Genomic DNA, 24,571 nt, shown 5'->3' on the forward strand with positions numbered 1-24,571 from the left:
ATTACGACACCCACGGGAAAGGAAGGGGTGGCCTACACATACCGGGACCACACAGTCAAATCATGAGGATAGATCTCTTTAATACTCGGTGCTTTCTGTCTACTCTGCAAGGTATTTGAGCTGAAGATAGATACCTAAATATTAAAAATTTATTTACACACGATACACGCCTAAAGGTATTATTATCTCATGATCTCGTCCTACAAATCGAATTTTGTGGTTTTTATTGCTGTTATTTCACTTTATTTTACGATATCAAGTGCGGTGGTAGACACGTATTGTGTAATGAGGTCCCAAGCTCTATTTTTATTATGACTAAATTTGGAACTGAATTTTTTCGAAGTCTAAATTGTAAGGAGTAATTTAATTTTTTCCTCCAAATATTTGTTGTCGTGTTTTATAATTTTACATTGATAACGTAACATATATTTACTACTTGTTTCGGAACTAGACAATTTAGTGGGTTATTTGTTCACAATTAGAGAGATTGTATGAAGTAATATAGAATTTTATGTTTAATTATATCTGCATTTTTTAATAGTTGTCATTGTTAACTTTAATGAAACTGCATCTCATTCATGTTGTGTTAACATGTTTTAGGATATCAATCTTGTCTTATGTCTTGCATGTCTATAATTACCTATGTTCATTTTCGACTGTTATGTTCCAAATTTTTATGAAAATTTCATTGTATTTTCCAAATTAATAAGTATGGTATGGTTAAGTATTATAATAGTAACATCTTTGTAATCAACAACATAATTCTTTTTAACGTGATGAAATTTAAGCAAAATAATTTGATAACAAGATCTTAAAACATTAATATAGTGGTATTTATTTCAAAGTCTATTCAATGTCAATGTTTGTAGTTATGTAAAAGAATCATTATATATACAGTAGTAATATAGAGTCAACTTATAAAAGAAACTCTAAAAAAGCTATCTTAAAGTTAATTTTGCGACAAATGAAACTGCTGTTTTTCTTCGTGGAGCAATATCCCGCGCTTTATGTCCAAATATTTTCAATTTAATGTATCTAAGAAACATCTAGTCGTGCATTAGAGCATTTTGTAATAATTCAGTAGTTTAATTTTGAATATACACTGGTTTTGAGACAACTGAATACGGTATTTGTTTTTTTTTTTTGTAATACAAAATCTATTATTTTATGCCACTTCTACTAAAATGTATTTTTAATGGTAGCGAATGAAATAAATTGTTATTTCATGCTTATGTAATTTGCAGAGGTTATTCACCACAGTGGTCCAACTATATATCAAACTTTATATCATTGCTTTTCATTCGAACTTCGCATTTAGTCAAATGCGAAGTTTCCAAATACTTGTAAACTTATATTTCTTCAGCATTTTAATACACATTTCATCTATAACAGTAATATAACACTGCACTTATAGTATCAAATAATAAATTTTATTATGATTCCTTGTTGTTCAAGAAGCAACCCCATATAGGGAAACGCAATGTGAGACGATCCCCTGTACATAGAGCAACGACCTTAAATATGTAGTAGAGTTAATCGATGCAGCTGGCCTATGTTCAATAGTCAATAAATAATAGCTGAAATGATGATGATTATTATTGTTGTTTAATTTCTTATTTATCTACACTTTCTTACACCAAGTACAAACGTATTTACTATAAATAATAGTTGATACAAAAGGCAGTTATATCGCTAAGCAATCTCAAAATTAACTTTGGGTAAAAGTCATTTAGAAATATATATGTATATAAGGTAGTGAAGTAGATATGCAGCGTATTTATGTTTAAACTATTTATTCTACTTCTCGTATAGACAAAATTCAATATCGCATGTACTGAATTTTGTATGCACTACTCTATCCTTGGTATTCAGTCTGTAGTATGAAAACTTTTTTAATCAGCCCAATGTAGGTCTATAAACTATTCGTTTAATATGTTCCTTAGACCTTGGAAAGTTGAACGTTTTATTAATACTCAAGTATACATTAAGTACTGAGATTAATAGATAAGCAATTACCAAGGTGAAAAATAACAATGCAGATAAATGATGATTCCGATATCTATATGTTTGTTGTATAAAATATAAATAATATTAAATACTAGCTTTTATCCACGACTTGATCGAAATACGTTCACTGACTGAAATAAAAACTAAGCTATGCCCTTTTCTATCTCATGTACATAGTACGTATTTACAAAATTTTATAGTGATCGGTTAAGCTGTTAAAACTCTAAAGAGGTAACAAACAAACTCACTTTCACATTTATAATGTTATTATTAGTAAATAAAGGATTTTATTTAATGCTTTAACTGTTGAGAAATCACTTGGCGTGTTTAGTAGGTCGCTTCAGGCGTGTTCCTCTACTTGCGAGGTGTTACCGTTTCGCATTGAAACGAGTTCGACAGAAAGTGCTAAAGTTCCGTCAGTGTAACACCAAATACAAATATTATATATTGTGTATGAACAGAAGTTATTGTACCTGGTGAATTCAACATAATGGGCTAACTGGCCTGACTTCATTCTCGCGTATTCCGCCATATTCCTTATTAGTATCCCACCAGCATGTACCGATAAGAGCAGGCGAGGTTACAATTTCATTAAAACACCTCAAACAGAATGTAACAAATAAATTACATATTATTGGGAATATCAAATATTGAAAATAAATGAAATATTATATATTTAGTTCTTTTATCTTGATAATTTAAGTTACTGTTATTGTACAATAAAATGTAGCCATTTGTTATGAATATCTTTTAGAGAATTTATATACAAGTAATGATATGAATGACGTGCAAGTGTACCTGTGTGTGAAATAAAAACCAAAATATTTGAAAAGTGAACAAATCCATATTTGAAATGGCGCTGTGCATTCGTACATGCTGGATAAACCGTTAGCCTCTATACAATAGGCTGTATAGATCGTGATCCATAGATCATGGTGTCGTCATCGCCGCGCGCGCAGACTCGCTCGCAACATGACGTCGACCCAGAAAGAATAAAGGCCTACTCGGTGAGTATCGTTTTGTAATACAACACGTTGATTTGTTTTTATAGAAAGTAACTGTATTCAGGGCGTAGATAGTGTGTGGGCCACGTACATATATACTATTTATTTTGGATATACACACTGATATAGCCATTTATATATAGGTATCCCTTTGTTAAATCAATCTATGAACGATTGTTATGATAATTAAATTCAATAATTTTGTTATAGTAGTCTTGTTTGTTTAACATTAAATGAAACTAATGTAAACGGCATGTGAATGTACTTAAAAAAAGTAAAATTGAATAAAAAATACTTCATTTGTGTAAATCGAGTAAATTAGTTTAATATAAAAAAGAATTAATACAATCAATGTAAAATTGATCAAAATTGTACGTAACATGTATACAATAAAAAAGAATACACGATTCAGAGCATTCTTCTATTTAAACATAAAATGATAGTGCCTACTCAAGCCTGACAATGCGACCACTTTTGGATATTTGCGTTTCCGCTCAGTGTACATATTTACTTAAATGACTTTTCTAAGTATTAACATACGAATACTATCTTATCGTGAGAAAACATTTATATAGTAACTCAGTAAAAAAGTAAACAAGAAATTGTTAATCGTTTTATGTTATTAAGATTTATCACGTGGTTTTAACTACATATTCGAATTAGGGTAATTTTTCTGTGTCGAGATTGATAAAAATATCTTTGAAATTTTTAATATTGCACAATAGATACAGAAAAATGATTATTGAAATCGTGATTTTAATGTGTTAATATTTCTTAACTAGTTTAGTTTAGTAAGAATTAACTAAAACAATTTATTATAACATAAAAGCTCTAGTTAGTTGTGAGTTTGAAACTTACGTCTGACGTTAAGCTACTTTAATTAAACTGGCCGAATGCTACCTGTACCAGACGAATATTATTAACTAACAGTCTAATAGTTTGACCGTTTGATACAAAACGATGTCAAACTATACGAATAACTAACTCGTTTTCTTCGTCGTTATTTACATTGTTTCAGTTTCATAGTTTAATATTAGTTTACAGTATGCGTCTATATACAGACAATAGAACAATTTTAAGCTACATATACGTTTTTTTAATTGCTGTGTAAATTCTTAGGCTACTTATTTTCTCTGTATTTATTCGCTTTGAAAGATACATATAGATTATCTTCATTCTCTGCTTAATTATTCTCCGTTAGGTTCTCTTCTTGCTTCTTCTGTTTAAATGATTGTTAATATTTTTCATTGTCTGCTTTATATATTTATTTGTATATAATTATTTAAAGTTATTTTTAATTATGTCTATTTAACTATATTTATTCATTTATCTATATATATTCGATATTTTATATTAGTGTATATGTGTTTATATAGTTTCCCTTTTAAGTACCGCCATCAAACATCTCTGTTTACCCCATGGTTCACTGGCGGAGAACGCCTTTAGGTATTATGTCCATCACGTGTACCTTTGTTATGCACATAAATAATAAATAAATATTTTATTTTTCAAGCTACAAATCGCCTAAAAGAAGGGTTCTAAATATCTCTGTATTATGTTATGTAATTATTATTCTGCAATCGATAGAATTGACTATAATAATATATTCATCATCGGCGTCACATCAGCCTTTAACTATCCACTATCGAACATAAGCCTCCCCCTAGGGGATTGACAACTGCAGTAAGGCTTTGGAAATTCTTTAAAAAGAACGCTGCTGCCCATCCTTCGCCGACTCTTAGACGTCTCTTACGACACTCACGGGAAAGAAAGGGGTGGCCTATTCTATGCTGCGATCACACGGACGTATAATAATTTATTATTTGAATTAATATTATAAATAGAATTTTCCTATTTATTACATAGTGCATCATTTCGTTATGGTTATTGTAAGGAACAAATATTCACGTCGTCTTTATTTATCCCTATAACATTTCGGCATTAAACTTACTCTCCGGCTACTTTAAATATAAACTAACCATTGCCAGATGAGATATCTCAATTTTCTCTATAGAAAACTTCCAAACAAAGTTCCAAACTTCCATCACTTTCAATCCCTGTTTAACCCACAGGGAATGAGCTCTATTCAAGGGGGTTATTTGGGAAAAATCAATAAGAAACTATGTTCTGCTATCCTATTTTGTATAAATAAAATATACTTACAAATACATAGAAAAAATAAACATTTTATCCCATATGATTCCTCGTATCAATTACTATTTAAAAGGCCATCTTTACTAAATATCTTAATGTATTTTTTTTTTAATATATAATAAATTTAAATAAATCATTTTTGAATAGTAATTTTTATAAGTCTACTGCTGTATCTATAATTTAACTGTTTACTGTTAGTTCCCTCATAATTTCTATGACAGTTTTGCTAGTAGTTGCCATGCTTGGTAGTCATGTTAGAAACCGCAGTTAGATTTTTGATGATGTTTTATGAGGGACGCTGCTCCCCATCGCTTAACCATTAAGTTCCCTTAGTTGCCCTTACGATACCCACGAGAAAGTAAGGGGTAGCTCATTGTATCCCGGAACAACAGGGCAAAATTTTTGGAGATAACTATAGTGAAATGGCACCTTATTATTTCAAACTTTTTTATTAAACTTTTTTTTTTTACTTTTTTTTATTTTACTTACCAAGTAAAATTTCTTACCTTTTTATAAACAATACTTTGATATATATTTAATTATGAATTATATAATAGCTGAGATAGTAAAATGAACAATCTTAAGTGAGATGAATGAGTCTATCTTATATTTTGCCGCCTCACGTAACAGTGAGAGCGGCGTAACCCGTCGTGTTCCAGTTATTAATTACATTGCATAAAACTTGACATCACTTTGAGCCTCATTCACACAGCTCCAACTTCCGAACTCCAAGCTGCTCGAGCTCAGAATTCCATCCGTTATCCATATCTACACATGTCAGTGATATAGATAACTATATCTCCGACATGTGTATAGAATACTAGATTATTCTTTCAATCGTTCGAGTGTTTTTTATACTACTGAGGTGGCAAACAAGCATACGGCCCACCTCATGGTAAGCGGTTATCGTAGCCTATGAACGCCTGCAATACCAGAGGTATTACGCGCGCGTTGCCGACCCTGAAGAAACCTCTTTACCTTCCTTTTGAAGAACCCCACACTGTAGTCTCTTGGGAAAACCTCGGCAGAGAGCTCATTCCGTAACCTGTGTGTGCATCTACTGCATTCTCTTTGTTTTAATATAAAAAAATTTGCATTAGTGTGGATAGATATGGCTAAACGTCGTTCCTGTGCGTAGGTTAAAAATAGCATCCATAGTTCCAATGGTATTAGAAATGGGTAATAATGGTGGCACCTGTATGCTTCAGTACATATTCCGGAAACTGAGAACCCGTTAATCGCGCCTGATACTGAACTATGTAACCAAGTACGTACAAAATATACGCCACCTTTTCTCCGCCTCTGACAAACTCTGACGAAGGCGGAGCTGTGTGAATAGTGCTTTAATGGATATACAAAAGATTGAGTACCATATTGAGGGTACTTCTCTGTTCCCGATTAGAGTATAATACCAAACGCCACTTGGCCGAGACATAAACAAAAGCATAAAAACGTCATGATGTCCGGACCGTTGAGTACGAAATGCACTGAATAGAGATCACTGGCCGTATTATAGAGATGAATTTGAACAGATTCTCGCTATGAATTACCTACTTACGAACAATACGCTGTTATATTTTATATCGTATTGCTGATTTATTATTTTATAAAAAAAGTCGATTTATACAATTATACACAATGAAGACTTAGAAGATTTAATAGAGATAGAATCTGAATTACTGTTCCATTATTATTACTCATAGTGTTTGAGAAAGTAATTTAATACAGCAATAAATAACATAAAACTGTAATTTGGGATCTTGAAATTGTGATGTACAAATATAATATAGTAGTTATTCACTGATGATATTTTATTGTACAAGCTTATGTTGAACATGTCATATTCCCTGTATGAGGTCTTACAATAATTTACGGACGCCTTCCAAATAATCCTGAAAATTATTCATATAAAGTTCAAAACCATAGAAACTCACATAGCGTTATTGATTTTGCATTTATTTACTCGTAATAAGTTGGATTAATCGTAACAGGGAATCCAAATAAGTTATAACTAAATTCAGAGAAATCTAATTTTCCTATTTTCTGTTAAATTGCTTTTAAGCACTCCTATAATAATGTATTGCCCCAAATAGGAGTTTTGTGCTGTTCACCGCATCCACCAGGAAATGATTACTGAAATGTACTTCCAGATCTCGCCTACGTTTTCTTGGAGCCTAAATATTAGAGTATATTAAACTTCTTTTTGGAATCCTAGATATGTATAAAAAAGAATCCAACACAATGTATTGCATTGGAGTTGTATTTTACAACTTCCCAACGTGAATCGGTTGCTTGATTTTAAACGTTTGTGAATAGCAAACAAATGACGGATATTGACCTGATGAAAATCAGTAATTGCCACTTTTAGACATGTGTTACGTTAGAACAGCAATTCCTAAAGTGGGTTCTACGGAACCTAGGGGTTCTGTAAAAAAGTCACCAGGGTTCTGTGAAATTATTTATAGTAAAACTATTTCATTCTTTAAAATTAAAGGCAACTATAAAATGTTTATATTTTTAAAATATTTCTAATAAAAGCTTTTGTTCTTATTTAAATTACAGTGCTTTTGATTTGTAATCATTTGATATGAGGTTCCATACAATAAAATATATTTGGTGGGCGTTCCGTTATCTTAAGACGTTTAAAAATTTTCACATTTAACAGGGCACATTAATAAAATAATTGATAAAAATATATTTGTTTTCATTTATAAAGGAAATATTTATGCATATTTATAAATTTTGTAAACATCGTTATTAATTGATAATCAAGTACGGTATATTATAATTAGTCAACATTTTTATTCATAAATACGAATTGATAACGACACGTTACTAGGTTACACGTATAAAAACGTGACCTCGTCTTCAAAGTCATTAGAACAATTCATATTTTATTAACTAAAACACGTACTCATTTGATCTGAATATTTATTATCTTTAATAGGTTTAAAGATACTATGTATGTAGTTAAATTTATGGCAGTTTTTCTTTGGCACGTTTTGTAATATACCTAATATTTTTTTTTTTAGAATATCCTTAATGTGCTCGCAATATACTGCACTACTTTTCTAAAACTTCCTCGTTGCGATTGCTTATCATTGCCAACAAAATTTTCGTATAAATGTTATTTCATATTTATTCACATACATTTTCAAACAATAATGTAGACTAACAAAAAAAGAAAAGAAAGATGAATAATCATTTGACGCATAAAACAATTATAGAAATTTTTACACGAAAACCCGATAGTAATAAAAAATAAAGCTGTAGAAAATTTCATCTGAGAAATGTTTACATGGAAAATTCATATTATTAGAATTTTTAAGAGGAATAGAGGGAATTTCTCGTTCAAAGTCTAAAGCTGCCCGTCAGGTGAGAGGAATCTCCGAGAAAAACGGCTTTATATCTCTATAATGAGTATAAAGCTGCTTTACACAATATTATTCTCATAACGAATATAATATATACCCAGTAAATACCAACAAGGTTATTCGCTAATTGGCTGGTGTTATTTTAAAACTTATATAAGTTATAAAACTGCAGGCATTTGGATAGATAATTTGGTTTTGTTTGATATTGTACTACTTTTATAAATATGTTGTGTTCCCTTGAGTTTTATGCTTAGTGGGTTCAGGGTCTGTATGCATAATCTTTATTTTCATGTTTATAGATTAAATAGTTGTGGAAATTAAATTCAAAATAACAGAGAAACACTATAATTTTTTTCTTATTTATTAATAGAATCTGTGAGACATACAAGTAACATGAAATTTTGTCTTCTGTGGACAAACGTTTCTCGTTTGCATTACGCAAATCAAAACCATGTGTACTGTTTTGACCGGTTTTTTTTTATACAACTTAGAATGGCATACAAGCTGACGGCCCCCCTGATAGAAAGTGGTAACCGTCGCCTATAGACATGAGCAGTACCATGGACATAACAGAGTATACTGTTTCGCCCATGATACCCCCCAGCCGTTGCCATTCCTGAGGACTCAGGTGTTATTACCTTCAAACCGAAACACAGCCATGCAAACACAACTGCTTTACGGTTAAAACACGAATGGAACAGAGGTACCCAAGCAATCGACTTTTGTACAAAGTCTCCCTCTGGTACATATGTGTATGCTAATCTTGCACAGGTACAATTGGCGAACTCTTATTTCACTAAATGTTTTTCTTAGCACCCTTTTAATAATAAACTTGTCTTCTCCAGGAACAACTACGACAACGCAAAGAAGTGGAAGAACGCATAGCGGCGCAAAATGAGTTCCTCAGGACATCGTTGCGGAGTTCTCACAAACTTCAGGCCCTGGAGTCGACGCCGCCGTCCTCGGGCACGGCATTTGTCAACGACGCGTATGAGGACGACCTGAGCGATGACTCTACGCACTTATATACTGTAGTTGGTGAGTAGTTTTTAATTAAATAGATTAGAATTATTCCATAATATTTTTCAATCAGCTCATAGCGATATTCCTTTAGTATAAAACTTTTTAATAAAATATCTAGGCACGTGTAAAGACAGAACAGGACAAAGAGCGTAAATTTCCATTCTTTTCCTTTATATAATTTAAATAAGCTTAAGAGTTATATCAAACGTGCGAACTCTGCTTTTTCTTATAATCTCATTACAATTTCTTTTTTTTTTGACATAGTCGTCCTAAATGTACTCTAACGTTGCACGATTAACCAATTTTTTAACACATTTGTACATCAATTTAATTTATATTAGACAATAAAATTTAAATTAAACAAACTTATATGTCTGCAATGGTAATAATCTATAAATCGTCACCTTAGAAGGCAGAATAAGAACAGAGAAGCATTCTGGTAAATGGCAGAACTGTTCTTGTCTTGTTCTATTCTAACACTTGTACTGTACTTTTAGTCTGATGTCTTTATTTCATACCTTAATGAGCGACTACTACATGTTCTAGTTCTTGTACTGTTCAAAGTCTCATATTCTTTTCTTACTTTTAATTCTACAATAAGAAACGACAAAGAGCATTCTTTATTTCGTTCATACAAAAATGTTGTTACATTATCCTTTTAGTATAAATCCATATAATTCTGTTTTAACTCTTCTATGCTCTTTGTTCTCTGTTAATCTAGTCTAACTTTAATGGAATTCAGGAGCTCATAAAAACAAGAATTTTACATACCCACTCTAAAATATTTCGAAGCATATAAAACGGAAAATCCATTAACACCGACTGAAATATTAAACAACTATGTTGATATTTCTACGAGTGTTTCAGGTAGATTGGCGCCTTTACGATCCCAATTTAAATATGCTAGCATTTGAAACCTGCGCTTCAAAGATTTTTACTAGTCACTCTGAAATGTATTTAGTTAATGGAGGCATTCACCTCGACCCAGATAATATCTAATATTAACCGTGTGACACGATCGACGAACTATTACCGACTGAACTGGAACTAACCTGACCTGTTCAAGTTTATTCCACATCAGCTAATACTCGCATATAATTGTAACGTATCTACATTCTAAAAATACTTTTAAAAAGCAAAATTACTAACCATCTTGTGTTAAAAAATTAAAAATTAACTAGTTATTGATACTCGAAATTTATTTATTTAAACTTCAATGCACAATTATATAATATAATTATACATATAGCGCATTTAACACCTAATGGCGTTCTCTACCAGTCAACCATGAGACAAGCAGAAAATTAAGTAGGCGGTGCATTCGAAATTCTGTTTACTTATTCAATAAGAACTTTGTTATCACCTATTCAAAGCAAATAAAGTATTTTATTTTAAAAGATTTTAAGAATCTTTTTACTTAATAAGTAGATATAAAAAAATAGTGTCAGCCGCCAAGTATTTGTGCTTGCCTGACTATATTTCGCTTAGAATTGTCAGATGTCCGAAGATTTAATTCTCACCTGGACATTGTTTTATGTGATATCCATAGTGCTCTTGATTTTATTGATGGTTTTCATTGGTTTGATGGCTACAGACGTCGGTCTCTAGCCATAAATTCTGCTTTCTTATATTATTTCTACGTCTTTCAAGCGAAGGAATATATTACAATTTTTATTAACTACTTTGATTTGTTAAAAACTTCACATAGTCTATATAAGTACGTAGTCTTGCTGATAATTACTTCATTAATATAAAAGTGGTGCATAATGATCAGTTATGGGGATTTTTAAATATTACTGATGATGTGATGGCTTCGATTTCCTCACTTCAGTAGTTTATTGGAATATAATAAATGTAATATAATAAAAATATCAAAATTATGTGATAAAATAAGTGAACAAAAAGATATGATGTATATTCAGGATAGGATTCTGTGGCACTCGGTTCTCTTCACTGGAAGATCCTGTAACGAACCCAATGTGGATGAAGTTTGAAATAACTATTTCACCCCATTACAGATTACCAAGAAGTATGCGCAGCACTATCGAGGGTACAGAAAGCCCTTGGCGCGAATGGAGAGTCAGCGCTTGCAGCGCGGGTTGCAGGCGCCGCTGGTGCTCTCCTCTGTCCTGCATTGAGGACAGCACTGGCGACGCGCTCCGCTGTTCTCACCGCTGCAAGACATAAACGACAGGGTCTGTCTCCACCGCATACGCACCGAGCTACTGACAGATTGAAGGACGTAAGTAACTTTTATTTATTTATGCCGCATACTTAGCTTAGCTTATAGCTTTTGCCCGCAACCTCGTACGCGTGGATTTGGAAATAGTTAACCATTGTTGGTTTATTTTATTTTATTATAAAATTGTTAAAAAAATATTATTTTGCTTTCTATTACTACTTTTAAAAACTTCTTCTGTAAACTTTATATATTTAAGAAAAATTAATAAGAGACCTTAAATTTTTTTAATATCTCCTATGTGCAAACATCGTCTAGTTCGGTATTTCCTAACGTGAGGCCCACGCCCTACAATTAAAAAACGAACGAAGTGATTTTAACCTTCTTACTTCGGGCATATTGTTGCCAAATTTAACAAAAAAAGTAGATAAAAAAATGCTGTAAATATTTATTAGATACAAGTTCGTTTGACGTTGCCAAAATATCAACTGGGTGATTAGAGTCGTCAAATAAACTTTGCCGGGAAAAATTATGTATGGAGGCATAACATTTTTAGAAATGTTCAAGTAGGGCATGGCCCAAGAAAGGTTGGGAAACACTGGTCTAGTTAAAATTTTATTATATTGTTACGATAACTTTCTTTAACGATGTACAGCATTTTCTCCCAGTCTTAAGAAAAAACAGAAAATGTTGTATGCTGTATCAAGATAATGTAAAATATCAGTCAACGTCATCATAATCCACATAAACGCTCGTCCACGACTTTGATGAAGACGACTTTGGTGCCAATTGCGGCGACTGACTTAATTTATACATTTTCCCGCGTCGCTTGTCACTTTTCTTAAAGTCGTGGTCAAGTACGTTACACTTCAGTTACACCCGTTCATTAATGTTTGATCTATTTACAAAAGAATTATTCGTTGTAATTTTTCTTTTCGTGTCATTATCATTGATCAGTAAGATAACGGTAACCGTATCATAAAGTACTCCAACACTTAAGTTGTCACGTGCGTTTCGCCACCAATCTAGAAATATCAGTCAAAAACACTATTTTTTATCACCGAGTCTATAACGATACCCATTTGTTGCTAATTCTGAATGTACATATATTAGTTCATCATAAGTTATAAACTAGAATTGGATTATTGGTTGAGATCTCTTTTTTTAATTAATCTTTTATTAAACCACGAAGGTCGCAATGAAGCCTCTTATAATTAATTACTCGTTATAATTGGTTATAAGAAACGTGAATTAACGCGATCATTTATGTAAACTATGATAATTTACCTGGCTTTTCTCGATATTTCAACGAGATTACACCGGCCGTGGTCACAAGTAGACTGATATAGTTTCCACTTCTGAGGCAGAAGTTTTTACTTCTGCCCACACATATCACACAAATTGTTTCTCTATACTGAAAGGGTTTCAGCACACAACATTGACTGTATTTTTACCGTATATTACCTTCAATGCGAAAGTCTAAAAGAGAATATTTGCCATAATGATAGTTTGAAATCTGCGGCTATCCCACTGATCTACATAAAATTACCTGTCTACGCATGACAAGAGGAAATCGCGCGTTAGATCGGCAACCAATTTCAGATTTGTTCTGGCTCATTAGGTACAACGCGGCAGGTGCCTTATATCTTCTTTACTTTGATAAATCATAATAACTTGAAATCGCTATTAATACGTGATCTCTATCTACATATAATGGGTTATATCTCATGTACTGCTGAGATTAAGCAAAAGTTAATTCTCAATAACATTGTTTTTTTAATATTTCTTTAGATATAGAATAAGTTTTCATCTGTTAAATGGATAATTTATTTTGTCCTTAACTTTTATCTAAAAATATGATAGAGCTATCTCAAGCTACAATGAAAATATTCTGTAACAAACAGCTTAATGTGATTTTTAAGCAAACTTTGGAACTCTTTTAATTTATTTAATAATTTCAAGTTTCCATTTTTACAAATACCTACTAGAAGACACTGAAGTTAGCTACGGATTCATTATTTGAACGTCGTCTTTACCTGGATTGCATTATTCAATATTTTTACGGCACTTATGCAAAAACATTCATTTAAAAGAAAGATGAATCATGTATTATCTGTAAATGTTCTTCCATTTCGGTGAGCTAAACCAGGACAGCTCCTGATTCGTATGCATGCGTATTCAAGCGGCATACATAATGCAGTAAGACAGTACGCGTGCTTCATGTAGGTATCTACTGTTATAAATTTGCAAGAAACTTAAAATTCTCTATTCAATTACATGCAGAAATAATTAATATTTATTTTACTGTCATTTTAATGGTCTTGTTCGATTTTCGAAAATTTATACATATTTCGAATGTTTAAATGTTAGTGAAAAATTAAGTATATTTTAAGGTATTTTTCTACGAGGATTTAGTCATCTCTGTCAATTTGAGAAGACTTCTACTATTCAAAATCTATATAAACATAGAAGTAGAGTATTCGTACAGCAATAAAACACATTTTATCACATTTATGTAATAGAGAAAATATAAATGATCTAATGTAGATAATGTAGGTATATATGGTAAAGGAAGTGTGTCAAACGCAGGCTACGTTAGTTGGGTGAAAAGCATATGTTTCAATCAAAAGTACAGAAATATACTTATTTTCCTGTATATTTTGCAAAACTCTGTTATTATATTTTATATATTTTATAGTGTTGTAGGCATTTTGTAATATCGAATATTCTTTATTGGTATATTTCAAAATGGGATACAAAGATAATAAATTAAAGGACTTTATGTCACACTTCAAATACACAGATACTCATATATACAGCTATGAAATGGGATATAGTTCTTGGATGAAACTTAAAACTTAAATTGGCTTATAACAGCCTTGGTGTACCCACAACCAACAGTGTTATATTAATATTATGATGATATTAATAAAAAAATGTGTTTATAAGTATATTGAAATGTATTTTAATTATTTGCCAACAGTGTATGGACGTCCTAGGTGCACAAACAGCTGCAGGAGGTGAGTCGTCGGCGTTGGCCGCGGAATTGCTCACAATACTAGGCGGTATGGAGTTGGAGAGTCTGATCCAAGCTCACGACCAGGCAGCCGCTCTACTCGACCCCGCCTGCTTTAACAGGGGAAAGAGGCATAAGGTTTGTTATTTCTTTTTTTACAATAACTATATTTACAATAGATATTTCTTTTTTTAAAAAGATGAAAATGAAATGGTAACCCCGTCTGAAACGCTATCGGTATATGTTGCGGATCATCAGTAAAGGATGATAGATTAGGATGAAATAGTCGGGACAGTTACCTCATCGTGACGAATTTACCAGAAATTAAACCCAATTTTCCAAAGGTTTCCAGAGGCCACCCATTTTTTTCTTACCTGTAACTCGAAGTATATTTAATATATATATATATATATATATTATGTTGGGTTCTTATTTTATATCGATTGTTTGTTTATTTTTTATACTACAATTTTATTACTAATTGATAATTAAAAATAACGTTCATGACTCAGCTGACAAAATTTGACTATATTATTTAATGTTTTAAAGGCAAACCTTAGATTTAAGAATGTGGTGAAAATATGCTTAGTTTATTGAACAAATATATCTACTTAACACTTATCTTTGTAGTTTATTTTTATTAGGGAAGTCAATAGCCTATTTCTCTGTTAAGTAATGGTTAAAAGAGTTTTAAATTACTTTATACTGTATCCTCATTACTCTTTAATCCTACAATTATTTCTTTAAAGCAATCCGACCAAGTGGCTGCTTCGATAGAGCTTCCATAATATTTCGCGCATATATTTCCGTTAGATTTTATCACGAGAATTATCATAATATTTACATAATTTCAGACTGGTAACAACTATAATCACAAAGGAGAGAACGATAAAGCTTTAACGGCGCATTCGCCGGACGACCCGAGCGAGCACATCAAAATTATTAAAATTGAAAAGACTAATGAACCACTTGGTGAGTATTGTGTTTTTAATGTAATATTTTCCAAATCTATTATCATTAGAGCTTGTAACTTAATATATTTTGGAATCTTGCTTGTAATTTGAGAATGATACTAGCATTAAACCCATTTTTTGTACCATATTTTCTTTTGGTCAGTAAAGTTATTTAAATAATAATACCTATTTATTATTTTACTGAAATATGTACTGTTGTCTATTTATTTATTTAATTTTTCCGACTAATAAGATATCATACAAAAGGTGGACTTAATGCGAATCTGTTACGAATGTGTATGTCATTATGTAATGAGAAAACAATATGTCACCGACATTTTTTAATTAATACGCGACTAAAGCACAACACACTACTGTAAAAGAAGAAAAACTCAAAACAAAACCGTATATATTATGACAATTATAAAGTGATTTAAAATTTCGAACCCACCCGCTTCGAAATAATAATTTATTTTCCTTTAAAAATGCGCATATGTAGGTACTCACAGACATGTCTATGCTTAACAGAAAGCTCACTATCAGATAATTCTAAGCTCATCGACAGAAAATCCGTGTACAAAAATGTAACTAGTACTAATTAGTAGGTTTTTCTTACGGCGGAGAGAACTATCCATAGCTACGGTATGTTAATGGGTGGTTCCTATGTAATGCTTGTTACGATTTAATTTAATTTTTGCTTTGTAGGTGCTACAGTAAGAAATGAAGGAGAAGCAGTCATAATTGGAAGGATAGTGAGAGGTGGTGCGGCAGAAAAATCGGGATTATTGCACGAAGGGGACGAGGTAAGAGCTATATTTTGTATGTTTTTTTTTTTTTTTGTATAATAGTACAAATTCAAATATGAAATTTCATACGATTTGTTACACTTTCACTTTCACTTTTCACTCGTGAAACGCAGTTTTTTATACCTACTTTGGGAGTTAGGGATTTCACATTATATTGTAACAATAAGTGAAGTAAAATTTATTATTATTAAATATGAAATTATAGAAAAGATTGTGAGAAAATTTTTATAATTTCATAATTGTGACTCAATTATTAAATTGCAGAATTTTTCTAATTCACAAAATTCTTTTTTTATCTAAAGGATACATGAAACTTTCGGATCTATTCCGTAAAACATTTATCAAAATAGATTCTATAGTTTAGTTTTTAAATAAAAATAACTGGTTTTGCCATGATTGAATTTGGTGGTTTTTTTGTGTACTAACATTTGTGTAATAACATAAGTCCGGGGAGAAATGGATTGTTAGTAATGGGGTCTGACTGCCCCAATGCTTGCAACATGCCCTGTCAGGTCGACCTCCGCGCGATTTCTCCTGGAAACCAATATGGTTAATTATTGCTAAATTCGTCATGATGGGCTAACTAACCTGCTTCATCCTCACTTATCATCCCTCACTGGTGCTCCGCCGGTGTATACCGGTGGCGCGGGCGGAGTTGCCATTTCATTGTCATTCATTAAAAAGAAACATCTGAAGTGTATCGTATTGTTCCATTGTTTCTGCCTACCGTAATGGGGGACAGGCGTGACAGATGTGTATGTATGTATATGTATGGTTGACGCCGGCAGCTGCTGGAGGTGAACGGCGTGGCGATGCGCGGCAAGTCTGTGCACGAGGTGTGCCAGGTGCTGGGCGCGCTGTCGGGCACGCTGTCGGTGGTGCTGGCGCCGCGCGCGCCGGCGCGCTCGCCCGCCGCGCGCCCGCCGCCGCCCGCGCACCGCGTGCTGCACGTGCGCGCGCACTTCGACTACGACCCCGAGGACGACGTCTACATACCGTGCCGCGAGCTCGGTACGTTTGGATATCTACATTAAAACCTCTTATCCATTCACCAAATAGTGCAATCTTAGATTATATAGATAGAGTGCCCCCATACAATTGCTTCAAGAAAAGCGAGTCGACTTTTCCATACAATTTTGCGTGATAAATAGTTATGAGTGTTTCCTTTATAACTTTTATATTTATTTTGTTTTATAACTTTTGCATATTCTTAATGCGTAAAACACATTTTACCATATTTATTAAATAATCAAATATATGTAGATACGTCAAGATACATTATGTGCGTAAGTATATAGAACACAACACATATGGTAAACAAACGAGTAAAAAAATTTGACCCGCTTTTAAGACTCGATGCTCTATCTATATAATCTAAAATTACAACCTAGCCTTAACATTTGCCAAATAGTGCAATCTTTTTATGATATAGTTATTACGAGTACCTGAATAATATGAACGAATACAACACTGCCCAGAGCTCACATACTGAGCTGTGAGTATATGTATATAATGATGATGATGATAATGGCATACCTTTATTATCATCATCATATCAGTCATCATCTGTCCACTGCTAAATGTTCAAGCACTTCATAGGCCTCCCCCATAGACTGTTATAAGGAACAGTCCTGAGCTACCTGCATCCATTTACTCCCTACAATGCATTTGAGGCCATCGCTCCATCTAGTAGAGCATCGTCCTAAGCTGCGTTTTCCCGTACGGAGAGGTCAATCAAAAACTTTTCTTTCCCATCGATCGTTGGTTTTCCGAGTTGTGTGACCACTGCAAATTCAGCTTACTTGGACTGTCAACTTATTTGCCATTTCCATTTATTTACAAGTAGAAGTGTGCTGTTTTTGAAAGTAACATCTGAAACTGGTCTCTATGCATAAGCCGTAGTTTTATAATTTATATGTAATGAAATCATATTAACGTCAAGAATTATTTTTTTCTTTCTAGGCATAAGTTTCCAAAAAGGCGACGTCCTACACGTGATCAGTCGCGAAGATCCTAATTGGTGGCAAGCGTTCCGGGAAGGCGAAGAGGACCAAACGCTCGCAGGCCTGATACCCAGCCAAGCTTTCCAACACCAGTAAGTATATATAAACACATAATTGGCAATAACAATAACGTATTCTCAAATGGGTAGACGTAATATTTTTTAATCGTAGTGAGTGGCAAGAGCTCCACCGACAAGAGCGCAACTCTTAAATGGGATAGATAGATAGAATATTTTTTTTAATACCACTGAGGTGGTGAACCTCCTTCTTTTTGAAAATTGATTGAATTGAAATATCTATTGAAAATGTACCTTCTGGTAGCTCAATTCGATGGGGATTCAAACCCATATCTCTGCTATCTGAACCAAATATTCTCAGTTACATCACGGAAATCATACTATTTATTGTCAAATATTTCAATCACTTTTTCAATCGTCATTACGCCTAACGTAGGTTTATGTAATGTTAGTAAGTAATTGTTATTTGTTAATAGACGAGAATCAATGAAGCTAACGTTAGCGGGTGAAGTTGCTGCGAGGGATAAACCACGAAAAGGTGGCACGTTGCTTTGTGCAAAGAAACCGCCTAGAAAAAAGAAAGGAAAGAAGGCCACCAGTGAAGCGGGCTACCCATTGTATTCGACTTCTGGAGCAGACGGTATGTTTAGTATTAATTAGTTTTTTCTCTCTGGTCACGCGGACGAAGTCACGGGTAAACGCTAGTATATAATTACAGAAAATATTTTATGGTGTGGTTCCAATATTGAATGGGCCGCCCCTTCCTTTACCGTGTGTATCGTAAGAGGTGATTAAGGGAACTTAACGGTCGAGGGATGGGCCTGTGTCCCTCTTAATTTTAGTTAGGCTTTTAGAGATGTATTCATCTCTAAAAGCCTAACTGCGGTTGCCAATTCGCTTGCCAAGCATGGTAACTACTGGTAAAACCTCGCTATGGGGAAGGACTATGTTCAGCAGTGGACAGTTAACGGCTGATATAATAATAATATTCTTTATAATAATAATTCAACCGCGGATATGTTTACTGGCCGGAATAAAAAAATAGCTTATGTCCTTCTCCATCTCATATACGATACGTGTATACCAAATTTAATAGCTGTTGATTAATGCACTACGAGGTAACAAACTAACTCACTTTCACATGTATAATATTACTAGCTGTATTCCGCGGCTTTTTCTGCGTGATTTAGTACACGAAGTATCCTATGCATTAATTAGGATATAATCTACCAGTATACAAAATTTCATTCAAATCGGATTAGTCGGTTTTACGTGAAAGAGCAACCAATATCACCCATAGTTACAAACTCTTACATTTGTAATATTATAATAGGATATTAGTAATCATTTTAATTCAATACAGAATACGAACAAGAGGAGATCCTAACATACGAGGAGGTAGCGCTGTACTACCCTCGCGCGTCGCACAAGCGGCCCATCGTGTTGATTGGCCCGCCCAACATAGGCCGCCACGAGCTCCGCCAGAGGCTTATGGAGGACAGTTCCAGATTCGCTGCAGCTGTGCCACGTATGTTTATTTTATTGTTTTTTTTTTATACAAAATTTTTAATTTAAGAAAGCTGTCTAATGAACAATAGTAATTGAGTGTAAATTTTTATTTTACTATTCTAGTTCTACGTTACTAGTATATATAAGAAAATGGGGGGAAAGGGATTGTTAGTAATTAGATCTAACAAGCCCATCACTAGCTTTTAACTTTAACTTTTTGATGTTATTCATCATGATATTCCAAATGACCTGCTTCACCCTCGTCTATCATCCCTTATTGGTGCTTCGCCAATGTATACCAATAGCGCAGACGGCCAGATTACCATTCCATTTCTATCCATTAAAAAAAATGTAAAATTTCATTCAAACCTATCATTTAAATATGATTAAGTAGTAATGACTTACTAGAATATTGTCTTTGACTGTTTATTACTAATTTTATTAAGATATTTTGGTATTGCTATCTCCTATAGTTGTCTCTGATCTCAGTCTTCTATCTATACTAAAATTAACATATTAATTACAGATACATCCAGACCGCGCAAAGACCACGAGGTTCCCGGTCAGGATTACCACTTCATATCGCGTACGCAGTTTGAGGCTGATATTCTAAACAGGAAATTCGTTGAGCACGGGGAATACGAGAAAGCATACTACGGTCAGTTCAAATTTTAAATTTACTAAAATATTTCAAAATTATTGTGGTGTTAATATGCGATTAAAATATATCGTTTGTTATGATAATTAATAGAATCATATTAGAATCAGAGAATTGCGTAACATAAGTATAAAAAATATAATCAATTGAGAGCCTCTTTTTGAGGTAATTTAAAAAGAGTAATATTATTATAAAATTAAAAACAAAATAGTAAAATAAATATATATAATATTATAAATATATTTATAAATATATGGACCAATATAGACATCAATGTTGTATATTTTCCAGGAACATCACTAGAAGCAATACGAGAAGTTGTCAACTCCGGAAAAATCTGTGTGCTTAACTTACATCCGCAGTCACTGAAGATCTTAAGGAATTCAGACCTCAAGCCTTACACTGTGTTTGTTGCGCCACCTAGTCTCGAGAAGCTAAGACAGAAAAAGATTAGAAATGCAGAGGCGTTTAAGGTATAATATCTTACTAATATAACAAAGTTGTCATAAAACGAAGCCTATACAAGGGAGATATTTAAGAAAAAAATATTTGAGGAGTCTTAATAAGGGCGACAGAAGCCAAACCGTATTTTTTAGAAACTAACCGATAAACTGACTAACAAGTCAGTTTGTCGGTCTGTATGTTTGTGCCTGTACCATGCAAAAACTACGACACCAAATTGGATGCAGTTTAGTTCAGTTGTGTTCTCGACTTTAGTACATACTTATAATAATTCAATCAAGTAATTTTTTTTTATACAACTTAGAATGGCAAACAAGCTGACGGCCCACCTGATGGAAAGTGGTAACCGTTGCCTATAGACATGAGCAGTACCATGGATATAATAGAGTATACTGTTTCGCCCATGATACCCCCCATGCGTTGCCGTTCCTGAGGACTCAGGTGTTATTACTCTGTACCCAGTAAATTCACGCCATATCCCACCCTTCAAACCGAAACACAGCCATGCAAACATAACTGCTTCACGGTTAAAACACGAATGGGACAGAGGTACCCAAGCAATCGACTTTTGTACAAAGTCACCCTCTCCAAAGTATACACTATACTTGTAAATTTTAATGGCGACCCTCGTGTTCGGACCAAATCACCTGCTTATCATTAGGTTAGGTTTAGTCACTTTGACTAGCCGCTAACAAAAATATGTATATTTTTCTATTTCAGGAGGAAGAGTTAAAAGAAATAATAGCAACAGCGAGGGATATGGAATTACGATGGGGCCATTTGTTCGACATGATTATCATAAATAACGACACACAACGTGCCTACCAACAGTTGTTGAACGAAATCAACAGCCTAGAGAGGGAACCACAGTGGGTGCCTGCACACTGGCTGAAGCATACCTAGCGGGGGGTGGGCACCAGCGGCCCCGGCGGCCCCCTCGGCCCTGTAGGCTCCGTTGGCCCCCTTGGCCCTGATGGCCCCAATGGCTCCCTCGGCCCTGCTAACCCTGATGGCTATGACGGCCCTTATCGTACCAACACTTCTAATGGCTCCGATGGTCCCGTTGGCCCCGCTTCTCCATTTGGGCGACACCGCACTCTCGAGAGAGACACCGGAATGTTCAAGCTCGTATTGTTGTTGGAAATAATAACGCAAATGGTTTTACATTTGCTTTTCTACTTTATCAATTCATGCGATAGAAGGCAAAAATATACTTTAAAAAGGGATAGGTTGTTGTCGAATGGTGAAACACGTTCTGTAGGTAAAACTAATGATAGAGTCGAGGTACATTCGAGTATCTATGGATTCCGATCCTGAAATGGTAGTTGAAAATTTAGAATTTAGAAATGTGTTCCCAAATATTACATATTTAGTTGAAGGTGATCATTTGAAACTAATAAGAGGTCGGTCGCTTGGTATTCGATTGTTGGGTGTATTTTGTTTCACTCGATTGTGACAATAAAAGAGTGACGAAATACGTCTACAGTACCGTTGTTTTTACATTTATATCAAGTTCCAGCCTGATGTCTACTTGCCCCAAACAACGTCAACATCATAATTTGGTCAGTGGCAAGTTGACAATATCAGGGCTTAATTTATTTACGTATCTTGTAAATTTAACAAAAAAGTGAGGTGCAAAATACTTATGAAAAGTTTCTTAGTACGGTGTTACGGAAATGCCAGGATGAGAGAAATTTAGTAATATTAATTAATTCGTATGCGAATGGTAGACCACGAAAAATAAATATTTAATAATAGATTTATTAGAACTTTCATTACCTTTACATAAAAATACTGGCAATAAAAAAATTCACTATCGTCTGACATTAGTTATAAAATTTTGTAGGAACCTGAACCAACGAAAACCATAATTTGTAGCCATTGATGTAGTATAAAGAAACTAGATGTACAATTACTAAAAAATGTATATCTACAAAAAGTGTTCGAGTAACAGATTATAGTTTAAAACATTACGTTATAATACTTATAAATTCACCTGTTAAACAAGACAAGTTGACAGTGCCCATATTCTATGCAAAATTTACCAATTAACCGTTAGAGCAGTTTTGACTTGGATAAGAATTTAAATAGATACCATAATTGCAGGTATTTCTTGAAAAAATGTTATTGACAAAAACTGCATAATAGGTGGTATATTTGGAAGGCGTTTGCTATCAACAAATTATTATTGAGTAAGATCAAGACAGATTAGTAGTTACGCTCATGGGCGGCGGTAGTCACTTACCACCAAGTGAGTCGCAAGCTCGTTAGCCCCCTGCCCCTTATCGTTATATATATATATATATATATATATATATATATATATATATATATATATATATATATATATATATATATATATATATATATATATGCCTTAGATTATATATATTATATATAGTTAGATAGAGCATCTCCATACAAATGCTTCGAAAAAAGCGGGTCAACTTTTTCATATAATTTTGTGTGATATATAAGTGATTCCTTTATAACTTCTAAATTTATTTTTTCTTATAATTTGTGCACCTTTTTAATGCGTAAAAACTCATTATATTTATTAAATAAGTATAGATACGTACGTAAGGTACATTGTATGCGAAAGTATATATAACATTAATAAATAAACGAGTCAGCTAATATGACAATTAGCTGACAAAAAGTTGACACGTTTTTAAAGCTCGATTCTCTATCTATATAATCTAAGGTTGCGGAATATATTCTCTAGTCTATAGCTCGAACACTTTATGCGTGATCGGGAATCTAATTTTTTATCATACATCAATATTTGTAGCGTTCAAAATACACAGTCGGATTTTTTTAGATTTAATCCACTAAACCTACTGCCTTATTCGTGAATGTTGAGTAATTTTAAAGTTTTGTAATTTTGCTTATTAAAATTGCAAATGATGGAACGGTTGATGCGGTTATATCCGTTTACGAGCTGCCTCTAACGTTTGTAACCTTCATTGGTAATTTTAATGGACTTTATAAATAGGAAATAAAAATGTCACTGAATATCGGTTACTTAAGCTCACTTTTGTAGTTTAAACGTACTTATGAAATAGTATTTCTTTTACATTCGATTTTTTCGTAATACTTAGTCAGCGTTTATCTGTTTTTCATCTGTTTAATGGTAATTCGATATTTAAACTTATTCTTCAATAGACTTCAGAAAGGAGAAGGTTCACAATTCAAACGCATAATGTTGTCTGTGTAATACGATAACGATAGCCAATTTTAAACTGATTTTATTGATTCTTTTTAATTTAAATGATTTGCTCTACTTTTGATGTCCTCATTCCTTTTTATTTAGATAGGACCATTGGTTAATCTATAAAATTCAGGCTTACACTAGTGGCAAACGAAACGTAATTTCTAGATAAATTTATACTACCTTACACATGAA

General features: G+C 33.2%; 1 protein-coding gene across 3 annotated transcripts in view; it reads left to right on the forward strand.

Annotated features, from left to right (window-relative positions):
• LOC113512873 (protein PALS1) overlaps positions 1 to 23,452 on the forward strand; it is a 156,392-nt gene extending 132,940 nt beyond the window's left edge. For all 3 annotated transcript variants that reach the window (XM_052892716.1, XM_052892728.1, XM_052892724.1), the window contains 12 exons: positions 9,385 to 9,577; positions 11,581 to 11,804; positions 14,725 to 14,895; positions 15,612 to 15,729; positions 16,416 to 16,513; positions 17,305 to 17,527; positions 18,479 to 18,611; positions 19,013 to 19,176; positions 19,900 to 20,064; positions 20,572 to 20,703; positions 20,995 to 21,176; positions 21,886 to 23,452. In XM_052892716.1, coding sequence (XP_052748676.1) covers positions 9,385 to 9,577; positions 11,581 to 11,804; positions 14,725 to 14,895; positions 15,612 to 15,729; positions 16,416 to 16,513; positions 17,305 to 17,527; positions 18,479 to 18,611; positions 19,013 to 19,176; positions 19,900 to 20,064; positions 20,572 to 20,703; positions 20,995 to 21,176; positions 21,886 to 22,068 — 1,986 coding nt within the window. In that variant the 3' untranslated portion in view covers positions 22,069 to 23,452. The remainder of the gene's footprint in view (positions 1 to 9,384; positions 9,578 to 11,580; positions 11,805 to 14,724; positions 14,896 to 15,611; positions 15,730 to 16,415; positions 16,514 to 17,304; positions 17,528 to 18,478; positions 18,612 to 19,012; positions 19,177 to 19,899; positions 20,065 to 20,571; positions 20,704 to 20,994; positions 21,177 to 21,885) is intronic.
• The last annotated feature ends 1,119 nt before the right edge of the window (positions 23,453 to 24,571 follow it).

Source organism: Galleria mellonella, unplaced genomic scaffold (assembly GCF_026898425.1).
Source record: "Galleria mellonella isolate WM207_F2 unplaced genomic scaffold, CSIRO_AGI_GalMel_v1 utg113, whole genome shotgun sequence".
Lineage (NCBI taxonomy): Eukaryota > Metazoa > Arthropoda > Insecta > Lepidoptera > Pyralidae > Galleria > Galleria mellonella.